The 19,507-nt window shown below is 36.0% G+C and overlaps 1 protein-coding gene across 1 annotated transcript in view; it reads right to left on the bottom strand.

The window, feature by feature from the left end:
* The window catches only part of LOC138316726 (probable leucine--tRNA ligase, mitochondrial), a 90,543-nt gene that overhangs the window by 36,601 nt on the left and 34,435 nt on the right, over nt 1-19,507 (bottom strand). Inside the window, exons 19-23 of the mRNA XM_069258384.1 lie at nt 14,545-14,635; nt 12,384-12,541; nt 11,989-12,066; nt 10,310-10,462; nt 9,875-9,943 (exon numbers count right to left, since the gene is read on the bottom strand). Coding sequence (XP_069114485.1) covers nt 9,875-9,943; nt 10,310-10,462; nt 11,989-12,066; nt 12,384-12,541; nt 14,545-14,635 — 549 coding nt within the window. The remainder of the gene's footprint in view (nt 1-9,874; nt 9,944-10,309; nt 10,463-11,988; nt 12,067-12,383; nt 12,542-14,544; nt 14,636-19,507) is intronic.

Below are 19,507 nucleotides of genomic sequence, written 5' to 3'. Positions count from 1 at the left end.
TTTGTTCAGTGTGACATCAGTAGTAGGTACTGGAGTTAGTGATGTATCCGATTTGTTCAGTGTGACATCAGTAATAGGTATTGAGTTAGTGATGTACAATTTGTTCAGTGTGACATCAGTAGTAGGTACTGAGTTATTGTGATGTACAATTTGTTCAGTGTGACATCAGTAGTAGGTACTGAGTTAGTGATGTACCAATTTGTTCAGTGTGACATCAGTAGTAGGTACTGAGTTAGTGATGTAAACAATTTGTTCAGTGTGACATCAGTAGTAGGTATTGAGTTAGTGATGTACAATTTGTTTTGTGTGACATCAGTAGTAGGTATTGAGTTAGTGATGTACAATTTGCTTCAGTGTGACAAATCAGTAGTAGGTACTGAGTTAGTGATGTTACAATTTGTTCAGTGTGACATCAGTAGTAGGTACTGAGTTAGTGATATACAGACAATTTGTTCAGTGTGACATCAGTAGTAAGGTACTACTGGAGTTAGTGATGTACAATTTGTTCAGAGTGTGACATCAGTAGTAGGTATTGAGTTAAGAGTGATGTACAATTTGTTCAGTGTAGACATCAGTAGTAGGTACTGAGTTAGTGATGTACATAATTTGTTCAGTGTGACATCAGTAGTAGGTAGTAGGTACTCTGAGTTAGTGATGTACCAATTTGTTCAGTGTGACATCAGTATGTAGGTATTGAGTTAGTGATGTACAATTTGTTCAGTGTGACACATCGTGTAGTAGGTACTTGAGTTAGTGATGTAACATTTGTTCAGTGTGACATCAGTAGTAGGTGATTGAGTTAGTGATGTACAATTTGTTCAGTGTGACATCAGTAGTAGGTACTGAGTTAGTGATGTATAATTTGTTCAGTGTGTCATCAGTGAGTAGGTACTGAGTTAGTGATGTACATTACAATTTGTTCAGTGTGACAATCAGTAGTAGGTACTGAGTTAGTATGTACAATTTGTTCAGTGTGACATCAGTAGTAGGTCTTGAGTTAGTGATGTACAATTTGTTTCAGTGTGACATCAGTAGTAGGTACTGAGTTAGTGATGTACAATTTGTTCAGTGTGAAATCAGTAGTAGGTATTGAGTTAGTGATGTATATGATGTCACACTGAACAAATTGTACATCACTAACTCAGTACCTACCTATACTGATGTCACACTGAACAAATTGTACATCACTAACTCAGTACCTACTACTGATGTCACACTGAACAAATTGTACATCACTAACTCAGTACCTACTACTGATGTCACACTGAACAAATTGTACATCACTAACTCAATACCTACTACTGATGTCACACTGAACAAATTGTACATCACTAACTCAGTACCTACTACTGATGTCACACTGAACAAATTGTACATCACTAACTCAGTACCTACTACTGATGTCACACTGAACAAATTGTACATCACTAACTCAGTACCTACTACTGATGTCACACTGAACAAATTGTACATCACTAACTCAGTACCTACTACTGATGTCACACTGAACAAATTGTACATCACTAACTCAGTACCTACTACTGATGTCACACTGAACAAATTGTACATCACTAACTCAGTACCTACTACTGATGTCACACTGAACAAATTGTACATCACTAACTCAGTACCTACTACTGATGTCACACTGAACAAATTGTACATCACTAACTCAGTACTATACGATGCACACTGAACAAATACATCACTAACTCACCTACTACTGATGTCACACTGAACAAATTGTACATCACTAACTCAGTACCTACTACTGATGTCACACTGAACAAATTGTACATCACTAACTCAGTACCTACTACTGATGTCACACTGAACAAATTGTACATCACTAACTCAGTACCTACTACTGATGTCACACTGAACAAATTGTACATCACTAACTCAGTACCTACTACTGATGTCACACTGAACAAATTGTACATCACTAACTCATACCTACTACTGATGTCACACTGAACAAATGTACATCACTAACTCAGTACCTACTACTGATGTCACACTGAACAAATTGTACATCACTAACTCAGTACCTACTACTGATGTCACACTGAACAAATTGTACATCACTAACTCAGTACCTACTACTGATGTCACACTGAACAAATTGTACATCACTAACTCAGTACCTACTACTGATGTCACACTGAACAAATTGTACATCACTAACTCAGTACCTACTACTGATGTCACACTGAACAAATTGTACATCACTAACTCAGTACCTACTACTGATGTCACACTGAACAAATTGTACATCACTAACTCAGTACCTACTACTGATGTCACACTGAACAAATTGTACATCACTAACTCAGTACCTACTACTGATGTCACACTGAACAAATTGTACATCACTAACTCAGTACCTACTACTGATGTCACACTGAACAAATTGTACATCACTAACTCAGTACCTACTACTGATGTCACACTGAACAAATTGTACATCACTAACTCAGTACCTACTACTGATGTCACACTGAACAAATTGTACATCACTAACTCAATACCTACTACTGATGTCACACTGAACAAATTGTACATCACTAACTCAGTACCTACTACTGATGTCACACTGAACAAATTGTACATCACTAACTCAGTACCTACTACTGATGTCACACTGAACAAATTGTACATCACTAACTCAGTACCTACTACTGATGTCACACTGAACAAATTGTACATCACTAACTCAGTACCTACTACTGATGTCACACTGAACAAATTGTACATCACTAACTCAGTACCTACTACTGATGTCACACTGAACAAATTGTACATCACTAACTCAGTACCTACTACTGATGTCACACTGAACAAATTGTACATCACTAACTCAGTACCTACTACTGATGTCACACTGAACAAATTGTACATCACTAACTCAGTACCTACTACTGATGTCACACTGAACAAATTGTACATCACTAACTCAGTACCTACTACTGATGTCACACTGAACAAATTGTACATCACTAACTCAGTACCTACTACTGATGTCACACTGAACAAATTGTACATCACTAACTCAGTACCTACTACTGATGTCACACTGAACAAATTGTACATCACTAACTCAGTACCTACTACTGATGTCACACTGAACAAATTGTACATCACTAACTCAGTACCTACTACTGATGTCACACTGAACAAATTGTACATCACTAACTCAGTACCTACTACTGATGTCACACTGAACAAATTGTACATCACTAACTCAGTACCTACTACTGATGTCACACTGAACAAATTGTACATCACTAACTCAGTACCTACTACTGATGTCACACTGAACAAATTGTACATCACTAACTCAGTACCTACTACTGATGTCACACTGAACAAATTGTACATCACTAACTCAGTACCTACTACTGATGTCACACTGAACAAATTGTACATCACTAACTCATACCTACTACTGATGATGTCACACTGAACAAATTGTACATCACTAACTCAGTACCTACTACTGATGTCACACTGAACAAATTGTACATCACTAACTCAGTACCTACTACTGATGTCACACTGAACAAATTGTACATCACTAACTCAGTACCTACTACTGATGTCACACTGAACAAATTGTACATCACTAACTCAATACCTACTACTGATGTCACACTGAACAAATTGTACATCACTAACTCAGTACCTACTACTGATGTCACACTGAACAAATTGTACATCACTAACTCAGTACCTACTACTGATGTCACACTGAACAAATTGTACATCACTAACTCAGTACCTACTACTGATGTCACACTGAACAAATTGTACATCACTAACTCAGTACCTACTACTGATGTCACACTGAACAAATTGTACATCACTAACTCAGTACCTACTACTGATGTCACACTGAACAAATTGTACATCACTAACTCAGTACCTACTACTGATGTCACACTGAACAAATTGTACATCACTAACTCAGTACCTACTACTGATGTCACACTGAACAAATTGTACATCACTAACTCAGTACCTACTACTGATGTCACACTGAACAAATTGTACATCACTAACTCAGTACCTACTACTGATGTCACACTGAACAAATTGTACATCACTAACTCAGTACCTACTACTGATGTCACACTGAACAAATTGTACATCACTAACTCAGTACCTACTACTGATGTCACACTGAACAAATTGTACATCACTAACTCAGTACCTACTACTGATGTCACACTGAACAAATTGTACATCACTAACTCAGTACCTACTACTGATGTCACACTGAACAAATTGTACATCACTAACTCAGTACCTACTACTGATGTCACACTGAACAAATTGTACATCACTAACTCAGTACCTACTACTGATGTCACACTGAACAAATTGTACATCACTAACTCAGTACCTACTACTGATGTCACACTGAACAAATTGTACATCACTAACTCAGTACCTACTACTGATGTCACACTGAACAAATTGTACATCACTAACTCAGTACCTACTACTGATGTCACGCTAAAACAAATTGTACATCACTAACTCAGTACCTACTACTGATGTCACACTGAACAAATGTACATCACTAACTCAGTACCTACTACTGATGTCACACTGAACAAATTGTACATCACTAACTCAGTACCTACTACTGATGTCACACTGAACAAATTGTACATCACTAACTCAGTACCTACTACTGATGTCACACTGAACAAATGTACATCACTAACTCAGTACCTACTACTGATGTCACACTGAACAAATTGTACATCACTAACTCAGTACCTACTACTGATGTCACACTGAACAAATTGTACATCACTAACTCAGTACCTACTACTGATGTCACACTGAACAAATTGTACATCACTAACTCAGTACCTACTACTGATGTCACACTGAACAAATTGTACATCACTAACTCAGTACCTACTACTGATGTCACACTGAACAAATTGTACATCACTAACTCAGTACCTACTACTGATGTCACACTGAACAAATTGTACATCACTAACTCACATGTACCTACTACTGATGTCACACTGAACAAATTGTACATCACTAACTCAGTACCTACTACTGATGTCACACTGAACAAATTGTACATCACTAACTCAGTACCTACTACTGATGTCACACTGAACAAATTGGTACATCACTAACTCAGTACCTACTACTGATGTCACACTGAACAAATTGTACATCACTAACTCAGTACCTACTACTGATGTCACACTGAACAAATTGTACACACTAACTCAGTACCTACTACTGATGTCACACTGAACAAATTGTACATCACTAACTCAGTACCTACTACTGATGTCACAATGAACAAATTGTACATCACTAACTCAGTACCTACTACTGATGTCACACTGAACAAATTGTACATCACTAACTCAGTACCTACTACTGATGTCACACTGAACAAATTGTACATCACTAACTCAGTACCTACTACTGATGTCACACTGAACAAATTGTACATCACTAACTCAGTACCTACTACTGATGTCACACTGAACAAATTGTACATCACTAACTCAGTACCTACTACTGATGTCACACTGAACAAATTGTACATCACTAACTCAGTACCTACTACTGATGTCACACTGAACAAATTGTACATCACTAACTCAGTACCTACTACTGATGTCACACTGAACAAATTGTACATCACTAACTCAGTACCTACTACTGATGTCACACTGAACAAATTGTACATCACTAACTCAGTACCTACTACTGATGTCACACTGAACAAATTGTACATCACTAACTCAGTACCTACTACTGATGTCACACTGAACAAATTGTACATCACTAACTCAGTACCTACTACTGATGTCACACTGAACAAATTGTACATCACTAACTCAATACCTACTACTGATGTCACACTGAACAAATTGTACATCACTAACTCAGTACCTACTACTGATGTCACACTGAACAAATTGTACATCACTAACTCAGTACCTACTACTGATGTCACACTGAACAAATTGTACATCACTAACTCAGTACCTACTACTGATGTCACACTGAACAAATTGTACATCACTAACTCAGTACCTACTACTGATGTCACACTGAACAAATTGTACATCACTAACTCAGTACCTACTACTGATGTCACACTGAACAAATTGTACATCACTAACTCAGTACCTACTACTGATGTCACACTGAACAAATTGTACATCACTAACTCAGTACCTACTACTGATGTCACACTGAACAAATTGTACATCACTAACTCAGTACCTACTACTGATGTCACACTGAACAAATTGTACATCACTAACTCAGTACCTACTACTGATGTCACACTGAACAAATTGTACATCACTAACTCAGTACCTACTACTGATGTCACACTGAACAAATTGTACATCACTAACTCAGTACCTACTACTGATGTCACACTGAACAAATTGTACATCACTAACTCAGTACCTACTACTGATGTCACACTGAACAAATTGTACATCACTAACTCAATACCTACTACTGATGTCACACTGAACAAATTGTACATCACTAACTCAATACCTACTACTGATGTCACATTGAACAAATTGTACATCACTAACTCAATACCTACTACTGATGTCACACTGAACAAATTGTACATCACTAACTCAGTACCTACTACTGATGTCACACTGAACAAATTGTACATCACTAACTCAGTACCTACTACTGATGTCACACTGAACAAATTGTACATCACTAACTCAGTACCTACTACTGATGTCACACACTGAACAAATTGTACATCACTAACTCAATACCTACTACTGATGTCACACTGAACAAATTGTACATCACTAACTCAATACCTACTACTGATGTCACACTGAACAAATTGTACATCACTAACTCAGTACCTACTACTGATGTCACACTGAACAAATTGTACATCACTAACTCAGTACCTACTACTGATGTCACACTGAACAAATTGTACATCACTAACTCAGTACCTACTACTGATGTCACACTGAACAAATTGTACATCACTAACTCAGTACCTACTACTGATGTCACACTGAACAAATTGTACATCACTAACTCAGTACCTACTACTGATGTCACACTGAACAAATTGTACATCACTAACTCAGTACCTACTACTGATGTCACACTGAACAAATTGTACATCACTAACTCAATACCTACTACTGATGTCACACTGAACAAATTGTACATCACTAACTCAGTACCTACTACTGATGTCACACTGAACAAATTGTACATCACTAACTCAGTACCTACTACTGATGTCACACTGAACAAATTGTACATCACTAACTCAGTACCTACTACTGATGTCACACTGAACAAATTGTACATCACTAACTCAGTACCTACTACTGATGTCACACTGAACAAATTGTACATCACTAACTCAGTACCTACTACTGATGTCACACTGAACAAATTGTACATCACTAACTCAGTACCTACTACTGATGTCACACTGAACAAATTGTACATCACTAACTCAGTACCTACTACTGATGTCACACTGAACAAATTGTACATCACTAACTCAGTACCTACTACTGATGTCACACTGAACAAATTGTACATCACTAACTCAGTACCTACTACTGATGTCACACTGAAACAAATTGTACATCACTATCATACACTAACACTCAAATTGTACATCACTACTCATACCTACTACTGATGTCACACTGAACAAATTGTACATCACTAACTCAGTACCTACTACTGATGTCACACTGAACAAATTGTACATCACTAACTCAGTACCTACTACTGATGTCACACTGAACAAATTGTACATCACTAACTCAGTACCTACTACTGATGTCACACTGAACAAATTGTACATCACTAACTCAGTACCTACTACTGATGTCACACTGAACAAATTGTACATCACTAACTCAGTACCTACTACTGATGTCACACTGAACAAATTGTACATCACTAACTCAGTACCTACTACTGATGTCACACTGAACAAATTGTACATCACTAACTCAGTACCTACTACTGATGTCACGCTAAAACAAATTGTACATCACTAACTCAGTACCTACTACTGATGTCACGCTAAAACAAATTGTACATCACTAACTCAGTACCTACTACTGATGTCACACTGAACAAATTGTACATCACTAACTCAGTACCTACTACTGATGTCACACTGAACAAATTGTACATCACTAACTCAGTACCTACTACTGATGTCACGCTAAAACAAATTGTACATCACTAACTCAGTACCTACTACTGATGTCACACTGAACAAATTGTACATCACTAACTCAGTACCTACTACTGATGTCACACTGAACAAATTGTACATCACTAACTCAGTACCTACTACTGATGTCACACTGAACAAATTGTACATCACTAACTCAGTACCTACTACTGATGTCACACTGAACAAATTGTACATCACTAACTCAGTACCTACTACTGATGTCACACTGAACAAATTGTACATCACTAACTCAGTACCTACTACTGATGTCACACTGAACAAATTGTACATCACTAACTCAGTACCTACTACTGATGTCACACTGAACAAATTGTACATCACTAACTCAGTACCTACTACTGATGTCACACTGAACAAATTGTACATCACTAACTCAGTACCTACTACTGATGTCACACTGAACAAATTGTACATCACTAACTCAATACCTACTACTGATGTCACACTGAACAAATTGTACATCACTAACTCATACCTACTACTGATGTCACACTGAACAAATTGTACATCACTAACTCAGTACCTACTACTGATGTCACACTGAACAAATTGTACATCACTAACTCAGTACCTACTACTGATGTCACACTGAACAAATTGTACATCACTAACTCAGTACCTACTACTGATGTCACACTGAACAAATTGTACATCACTAACTCAGTACCTACTACTGATGTCACACTGAACAAATTGTACATCACTAACTCAGTACCTACTACTGATGTCACACTGAACAAATTGTACATCACTAACTCAGTACCTACTACTGATGTCACACTGAACAAATTGTACATCACTAACTCAGTACCTACTACTGATGTCACACTGAACAAATTGTACATCACTAACTCAGTACCTACTACTGATGTCACACTGAACAAATTGTACATCACTAACTCAGTACCTACTACTGATGTCACACTGAACAAATTGTACATCACTAACTCAGTACCTACTACTGATGTCACACTGAACAAATTGTACATCACTAACTCAGTACCTACTACTGATGTCGTCACACTGAACAAATTGTACATCACTAACTCAGTACCTACTACTGATGTCACACTGAACAAATTGTACATCACTAACTCAGTACCTACTACTGATGTCACACTGAACAAATTGTACATCACTAACTCAGTACCTACTACTGATGTCACACTGAACAAATTGTACATCACTAACTCAATACCTACTACTGATGTCACACTGAACAAATTGTACATCACTAACTCAGTACCTACTACTGATGTCACACTGAACAAATTGTACATCACTAACTCAATACCTACTACTGATGTCACACTGAACAAATTGTACATCACTAACTCAGTACCTACTACTGATGTCACACTAAAACAAATTGTACATCACTAACTCAATACCTACTACTGATGTCACACTGAACAAATTGTACATCACTAACTCAATACCTACTACTGATGTCACACTGAACAAATTGTACATCACTAACTCAATACCTACTACTGATGTCACACTGAACAAATTGTACATCACTACCTCAGTACCTACTACTGATGTCACACTGAACAAATTATACCTCACTAATTTAATACCTACACAGCATTCCAGAGACAGCGGGAAGTCCTGATCAGGGAGAGGCCAGCACTGGTCCAGGACACCAAGATCCTATAAAGGTGAAAGGTTATCATCATTGCAACTTCATTATTATCATATAAACGACAATTTAACCAGTATATGGCTGCAGAAACTGGTTTGGCATAGTGGTTAGGGTGTCTGACATCCTGAATCAAGTCATTGTGAAGTGGGTTCCCCCACCCCCATAGCTGTGTTATGGTAGTACGAAGTGGGTCCCCCACCCCCATATCTGTGTTATGGTAGTACAATACATAGTGGGTGAATTATGTTATTAATTAACCAGTATTCCACCATATTACAGCTATGCCTCTTTAGCCATAAACTAATAAAGGAGTTAATCTAAATGCTGAAGATTTATTGTGCTACTCAATATCCTGACATCAATTTAATATTTACCCAATTATGATGTGTTGTTCTAGAAGCTGCAGACTTCATGGCGCTCCAAAGTTCAGAGGCAAAGGCTGGGGCCATGGGTGACAGCATGACAATTAGGTCTGCTAGAGCTAACTCAGCCTGATGACTGTGGGCAAGTACATCCATTGGTAACTTCTGTCCAAACATTCAAACATCAGGGTGATCATACACACTCAACAATATGGAAAGATGGAAGGACAAAATTAAAGATGGGCAGATCGAAGGACAAACAGATCAACAGATGGATGAAAAGATGGATGTATGGAAGGACTGCAAATGGGAAGATAGATGGAAAGACAGATTGACAGATGGAGGGGGCAGATGAATGTATAGAAGGAATGTAGATTGGAAGATGGATGGAAAAATAGATTGACAGATGTAAGAACAAACAGATTGAGAGACAGACAGAAGAAAAAATGGATGAATAGACAGATCAACAGATGGATGGAAAGACAAATAAAAGGATGTGTAAATGGATGAATTGATGGATAAGTTTTGGTTCCGTTTTATTTTGCCTAACATCCTATCGACAGCTAAGGTAATACATAATGGCAAAGATATGCCCATCAATAGCTAGGATCATAGGTAAAGGCAAAGACAGTCAGACAGTCTCCTAAACAGATATATGCAAGAGCTGCAATATATTTGTATTTTGTCCTCTTTTACAAGGGGAGCTCTTTCTATATTGCTATCTCACTGCGACACATTGCAATAGCACATTATGTTTGGGTCTACATCAACTATGAACCACTTTTTTAGTCTATTCAATACATGTCTTAATACATGACTGATTTCCTGTTTTCATGCCAAGTGACATTTTCATGGCGTTTTATTTTCTTGATTTGAGGCAACTTATTTTCGCAAATTCTGACCACTCGCGAAATACACTAAAATATACTGGACAGTAAAATCAGTTGGTTTACAGTATTATGCAGTTTCCTATATTTGTGGAGGTTTAATTTTGTGATTCATTTATTCCTATAATTCCTTAAACTATAATTATGCGAATTTCAGTCTAACTGCGAAAATAAACGATCTATGAACCGCTATACAATAGCAATCCAGTCAACCTTAATTTGCATATGGATGAAAGAATCCTGCTGTTATCACTTGAGACAGGTGTATAGCTATTTGAGTATAGCTAACAGATGTGTAATACATAGATGATACAATAGTTACTAACTACAGTGGAACTCGCTTAATACAAACTGGAAGGGTCTGAGATAAAACTTCGAGTTATCCGAGTGTTCAAATTAAGCGAGTTTTCATGTCTACTGACTATCCCTTTATTTGGTATATATAGACAAGTTCCATGTCATAAAACGATGTCAAAATCGCCTATGATAATTGCAAAATTATAACAAGAAAACCTAGATATATATTTTGAAAAATCTCATTTCAAGTTATAAGAACATTTCATGTATGATTTTTGTCCTTCGGACCAAAAATTTACTTTGTATTATCCGAGTTCTTCCAGTTTTCTGAATTCAAATTATCCGAGTTGTTGAAAAAAAGATAAAGAGGGAATTCGGCCGGGACCGTCAAAGTACTTCCTATTAGGCCAGGTTGTCGAATTATCCGAGTTCGTATCAACCAAGTTCAACTGTATGTATGGTATGATTGTGAGAGCACAATAGCGTATGACCTGTTAAAAAACATACCTTAAAATTCTTCAAATGAGAATGGAGCCTTGATATGGCACTATTAATCAAAAACTTCTTGCTAAGCTGTTCTGTTACCTATTAAAAATAATGAAAACAAGCTTTACAGAATACATTTATACCATACACAAAGTGTAAGGAAAACATTTAGTTCAGTTGTTGACTTTAGTCTTATTGTAAAGTTAGGCTTGCCTGATATCAAATCATAGCTCTTTAATATAGCTTTGCTTAAAAATAATGAAATTTTTTAGGTTAATAATATTTCACAAATATCCGTTCCTCATATACCTTGTACTAAATGGCATTCACACCTGTCTATAAAGACCACCCTAAGGACCCTATTGTTTTATCCCAATGCTGTTTTACTTTCAGAAATCATGGTATGTATTACTAACCTTGACAAGGCATTCATTATGAAATTGATATATATGATCTTCGTATTCCTTGAGTTTTTCCTCGTCACACTGGAGAGGAATGTGATCCGTTCTGCCCTGTATAAAGCTGTTCACTGTATCCCACACACGTCTCTGCCAGGATATCACACCAGAGAATACTGAAAATAACTTAGATGATCAATGACTAAAAACATTACAACTTTGATCATACAATGAATGAACACTAAAACCTCTTTTTCAACAACAACTTGATCAAACATAAGCCATTTTACCTCAATCTATCAACATTCTCTCACATAGGATTTACTTCTGTGATTTTTTACAATCCTAGTATCTGTTTGAATTGATATCTACATGACCTATATTAATTGAAACTCCAATTAAAATTTTTGAAATCCACGAAAATTAATTTTACTGAACTTAAATGGAAATCGGGAAATTCAGAAGCACATGCAGCCGTGAAAGAAAGTAGGTTTACGTTATTATGGCTTGTACCTCTATACAAAATCTGGTGTCGTTTGAGAGGGTAAAGGCCTGACATCAGGTAAACAGAATACAGCTCACGTAGTGATGTCGTTGTTCCAAATAAAGTGTTCATGATTTTATATAAATGTAAGAGTGAGAGTGGCTGTGTGTTGCCATAGTGGTTTAGTTTGAACCAGGTTTTAAGCATCTCTTAAACAAAATGTGGATTTCTTTTGAATAAAATCATAAGGAACTCCTAGTCACTCATATTGTGAAATAATTTTTTGATAAAAGATTAAATGAGAACAAGGACATAGTCATTCAGATCCCCGCCAATGGAGATATCAAAGCTGAAGTAAGTTTGATTGTGGAGACTTATGTGTATGAAAAAAACCAGGAAAAAGGAAGTTGAGCTAAAGAAAGATGGTGTATAATTCAAGTAGAGCGGGGCTGCAATTGTTGAATCAGGTATACAGCCTTGACATTTATATTAGACTATATACACAAAGATGGGTGGAGTTTTGCAAAGTAACATTTACCATTTACCATGATATTTTAAGCAATGTTTCCATGGTAACGGAAAAAGTGCAAAAAATGAAAGCCTAAAAATAGCAAAAGGTACAACTAGACCATAAAAAGAATGTGTCTATGAAGTTTCGTGGAAATATCTCTGCTGATTTTAGAGTTATGCTCCGGAAATGAACCTGCTACAAAAATATGATTTTTTCAGTAATGTTTCTATGGTTACAGAAAAAAGCACGAAAAGTGAAAACCTAAAAATAGCAAAAAGCACTACTAGACCATAAGAACAATGTATCTATGAAGTTTCATGGAAATATCTCTGCTGGTTTTAGAGTTGTGCTCCGGAAACGATTCTTACACAAAAATCTGCCATTTTCAGCAATTTTTCCATGGTTACAGAAAAAAGTACAAAAAGTGAAAACCTTAAAATAGCAAAAGGCACTACTAGACCATAAGACCAATGTGTCTATGAAGTTTCGTGGAAATATCTCTTCTGGTTTTAGAGTTATGCTCCGGAAACGAACCTGGTACAAAATATGATATTTTCAGCAATGTTTCCATGGTTACGGAAAAAATGCAGACAATGAAAACCTAAAAATAGCAAAAGGCACTACTAGACCATAAGACCAATGTGTGTATGAAGTTTCGTGGAAATATCTCTACTGGTTTTAGAGTTATGCTCCGGAAACCATTCGGACGGACGGACGGACGGAAGGACGGACGGACGGAACCCATTTGTATATCCCCCGCCAACTTCGTTGGGCGGGGGATAATAAGGCAACTATACTAACAGCAATCAATCTGCATTTTGCTGTGACAAAAAATTTGAAAGAAAAAATAAAATAAACGCAATAAATTCATATTGAAAGATGTAAACTCTGCAGTTTATCTTTTCTGTCAGGTTTCTCAGGTATAAGTTATTGCACAAGTTCTAGAAAACCTTCAACTCAAAATTGATGTTATCAGGGTTCTCACTAAGTTTTTTAATAGATGGTTGAAAATTGATAATAGGTGGTTGGGGTCCACATGCCCTAGTGGTGACCAATATTTATTTCTGACAAAAATAGCCGGTTGTAAACAAGGAAATAGACGTCTGTTTTTGCTGGCAATTCCGGCTTTTAACGAGAACCCTGGATGTTATTAAGAAACTTTTTCGGGCCAAAGACTGACTCACCTTCATATGTCCACTTGCGGTCAGACTTCGGGGCTACGTTAGACAATATGCACAGACGAGTGGTGTCCACTCCATATTTTTCAATTATCTCCTAAAAAGAATATTTTTCATAGAAATGTTTTAAGAATTTATTTAAGCCTGTATTAAACTACAAAGCAAACCAATGTAAAATGCCTTTTTCCGATTTTTCATGTTTTGTACACAATTCAAGCCTCATCAGAATATAAGCTACACCCGGTACAGACTGTATTTTGGTAGTAATAAAAATATTTTAAACTTCCTGTGACCAGGTCACACTAAACTTTTTATAAATTGTCTTACCTGGGGGTCATCCCCATTGTATTAAGATTTAGTCTTATTTCCCTATTGTCTTACCTGTGGGTCCACCCCATTGTATTAAGATTTGCTCTTTTTTTCCCTATTGTCTTTCCTGTGGATCCACCCCATTGTATTTAGATTTACTCATATTTCCCTATTATCTTACCTGTGGATCCACTCCATTGTATTTAGATATACTCATCTTTTCCCTATTGTCTTTCCTGTGGATCCACCCCATTGTATTAGATTTACTCATATTTCCTTATTATCTTACCTGTGGATCCACTCCATTGTATTTAGATATACTCATCTTTTCCCTATTATCTTACCTGTGAATCCATCACATTGTATTTAGATTTACTCATATTTCCCTATTGTCTTACCTGTGGATCCACTCCATTGTATTTAGATATACTCATCTTTTCCCTATTGTCTTACCTGTGGATCCACCCCATTGTATTTAGATATACTCATATTTCCTTATTATCTTACCTGTGGATCCACTCCATTGTATTTAGTTATACTCATCTTTTCCCTATTGTCTTACCTGTGGATCCACCCCATTGTATTTAGATTTACTCTTTTTTTCCCTATTGTCTTTCCTGTGGATCCACCCCATTGTATTTAGATTTACTCATATTTCCCTATTATCTTACCTGTGGATCCACTCCATTGTATTAAGATTTGCTCTTTTTTTCCCTATTGTCTTTCCTGTGGGTCCACCCCATTGTATTTAGATTTACTCATATTTCCCTATTATCTTACCTGTGGATCCACTCCATTGTATTTAGATATACTCATCTTTTCCCTATTGTCTTTCCTGTGGATCCACCCCATTGTATTAGATTTACTCATATTCCCTTATTATCTTACCTGTGGATCCACTCCATTGTATTTAGATATACTCATCTTTTCCCTATTGTCTTTCCTGTGGATCCACCCCATTGTATTAAGATTTGCTCTTTTTTTCCCTATTGTCTTTCCTGTGGATCCACCCCATTGTATTTAGATTTACTCATATTTCCCTATTATCTTACCTGTGGATCCACTCCATTGTATTTAGATATACTCATCTTTTCCCTATTGTCTTTCCTGTGGATCCACCCCATTGTATTAGATTTACTCATATTTCCTTATTATCTTACCTGTGGATCCACTCCATTGTATTTAAGATATACTCATCTTTTCCCTATTGTCTTTCCTGTGGATCCACCCCATTGTATTTAGATTTACTCATATTTCCCTATTGTCTTACCTGTGGATCCACTCCATTGTATTTAGATTTACTCATATTTCCCTATTGTCTTACCTGTGGATCCACTCCATTGTATTTAGATATACTCATATTTCCCTATTGTCTTACCTGTGGATCCACTCCATTGTATTTAGATTTACTCATATTTCCCTATTGTCTTACCTGTGGATCCACTCCATTGTATTTAGATATACTCATATTTCCCGATTGTCTTACCTGTGGATCCACTCCATTGTATTTAGATTTACTCATATTTCCCTATTGTCTTACCTGTGGATCCACTCCATTGTATTTAGATACACTCATCTTTTCCCTATTGTTTTACCTGTGGATCCACCCCATTGTATTTAGATTTACTCATATTTTCCTATTATCTTACCTGTGGGTCCACTCTATTGTATTTAGATTTACTCATATTTTCCATTATCTTACCTGTGGATCCACTCCATTGTATTTAGATTTACTCATATTTACCTATTATCTTACCTGTGGATCCACCCCATTGTATTTAGATTTACTCAAATTTCCCTATTATCTTACCTGTGAATCCATCACATTGTATTTAGATTTACTCATATTTCCCTATTGTCTTACCTGTGGATCCACTCCATTGTATTTAGATTTACTTATATTTCCTATTGTCTTAACTGTGAATCCACCCCATTGTATTTAGATTTACTCATATTTCCATATTATCTTACCTGTTGATCCACCCCATTGTATTTAGATTTACTCATATTTCCTATTGTCTTACCTGTGGGTCCACCCCATTGTATTTAGATTTACTTATGTTTCCTATTGTCTCTTACCTGTGGGGCTATCCCCTTAAGGATTAAATTCTCTTTCTGGTGGTTCTATCGAAGGATAAAGTTGAGTAGGGTATCGATATTAGGAATGGACCGCGAAGCGGTCCATGAAACAAATATCCATACCCTACTCAACTTTATCCTTCGATAGAACCACCAGAGAGAGACTTTAATCCTTATATTTACAGTCTGAACTATTATTTTCGTAGCTCAAAATTAACACTTTATAGTGTTTATGGCATTTATAAGACTAAAATTGGATTATATCGTTTGGTTCCGACGGGCATTTGGAACAGCCACTCAAAGTGGCGGAAATTGCCGCCAATTTATCAATGAACATACAAATAAAATGAGTTCCGTCTGATGAAGCATATATCTGGTGTTTTCCCGGTATGAAACTATAAATCGTTATATTTATCTGTTGTAAAAAACACCATGGTGCAAAGCAGTTTGGTTTTAATCTTTTACTTCATATTATTACACACGCTTACACAATTCATAACGTGGCAGGATATTTAACGTACAGTGGAACTCGGTTAATACGAACTCGAAGGGACCGAGATAAAACTTCGATTTATCCGAGTGTTCGAATTAAGCGAGTTATCATGTCTAATGACGATCTTTTTTCTTGGTATATATATACCGGTTCCATGTTGTAAAATTATGTGAACAAGAGAGATGTCAAAATCGCCAATTGTAGTTGCAAAATTATAACAATAAAACCGAGATATATATTTTGAAATGCTGTTCTGGTAGCAAACCAGAGAAGAACAGCCTGGCCACGGTCTATATTTTTATTAAGTGTGGAGCCCCTGTTTTGAGCCATGCATAAAACAAATAAAAATCAAATATATTCTGAAATTGGTACATCCAATATGGAGGGTTTTGATATAAGTTTCATTTTTTTTCAAAAATAAACATAACAAAAATGGGTTAGAGATTACAATTCTGGGCTCCTCCGGAAGTGCGTCTTGACCGGAAATGCTAGCTTTACTTGAAGGAAAATCCATGGCGCGGGTTTAGGCAACAATTTTGATAAATCCACCTAATCGACCTATGAAATAAATTAGCTTATTTTTGCCATTGTGATAGAAGTGCTCAATTTAAGGTAGGTCTTAAGAAAAAAATTGAGTACAATTTTCTGCAATTTTGGGCTAAAAATCATGATATTTTGCAATTTTTCAGGTATTTTTTTGTTGTAACCATGGTATTCACATGCATGAATAAGCGCAGAATATGGCCAAATCTGTATCAAAATATCAAATTGTAATTGCAAAAGTTGTGCTGATTAATTATATATATACTTTTGTACAGGTATTTTTTACAGTTAAATGACTATATCTATATTTCTAAGGCATGCGCCTTAATTTCATAGATTGTCCAAATCTACTGTTTTCTGCTACCTCTACAGCAGATTTATGGGCATTTTCGGCGAACTTGTTGTCCAAAACATCTCATTTCGAGTTATAAGAACATTTTATGTATGATTTTTGTAATTCGGACCCAAAATGTACTTCGTATTATCCGAGTTCTTCGAGTTTTCCGAATTTGAATTATCCGAGTTCTTTAAGGATGTATTCTTCTGTGGTTTCAGTCCCGTTGAAGTCTCGTTTCGACATAGATCAAAAACGTTATGAGATTTTCAAATACGATTTATCAATATATGTAGCATGTGGTTTGTAGCAAATTTTGTGAAAAAATTATATTTCTAATTTTAGTAGATTTTTTTACACAGCGATTTTAAGAAATGGCCCATTTTGCGGCCATTTTGAAATTTTGTCTTTTTTGGCTTTGAGTAGAGCCACCGTTTTCCGATTTTTTACTTAAATTGTTTTTACTAAAATCATCACCGCGTCAACATTTTCAGCTGTATCGAGTTAATTTTTGCTGTAAATCTTCACTGGGTTCATGTTAATTAAAATATTGAACATTAATGTGTGAAATGATACACTTTTGTCACTTTATTTCTACATTTAATGGTAATTTGAGCACTTTTATTTTTTAGTCAAAAATATTGAAAAATAACAAATATTTAAATGGGGCAAAAAAGTAAGCACACGGACCCCCCATTTTTCTGCCTGATTTAGAAAGAATAACCCTTTCCCTATTGATATGCAAACTATTGAGAAAAGTTTAATACAAGAACTTTTTCCATAAAGGGTTAAATTTGACAAAAATGGCTGAAAATGGTGTATTTTGGAGCTCAAAATTAAGGGGTAGGGGTAGCATATGTTGTTATTTTGAGAAAAAATATGACTCTTATTAATAATAACTGGTATATTTTCAATGAATACTACTTGAAAAATAAATTTCTACAAACATCCATCCATATCAAACACCTCATTAGGGAATTATGGCTTTAAATTCTAGTGTATGTGGTCAAAACGGCTAAATTCCAATAAAATCCACTATTTTGTCATTTTGGTATCTTTGAGTGACAATAGCTCAAAAACGAGCACACAGACATATGTTTTTTCTTCCATTTTCTTTCATGGTATGAACTCCTGTTTCCAAAAATCTATATGAGAAAAAAAGTTTAATACAAGAAAATTTTGACTTCTCAGAGGTGTACATCCTTAAACAA

Source organism: Argopecten irradians, chromosome 2 (assembly GCF_041381155.1).
Source record: "Argopecten irradians isolate NY chromosome 2, Ai_NY, whole genome shotgun sequence".
Lineage (NCBI taxonomy): Eukaryota > Metazoa > Mollusca > Bivalvia > Pectinida > Pectinidae > Argopecten > Argopecten irradians.
This window is presented reverse-complemented; position numbering and strand designations above follow the sequence as displayed.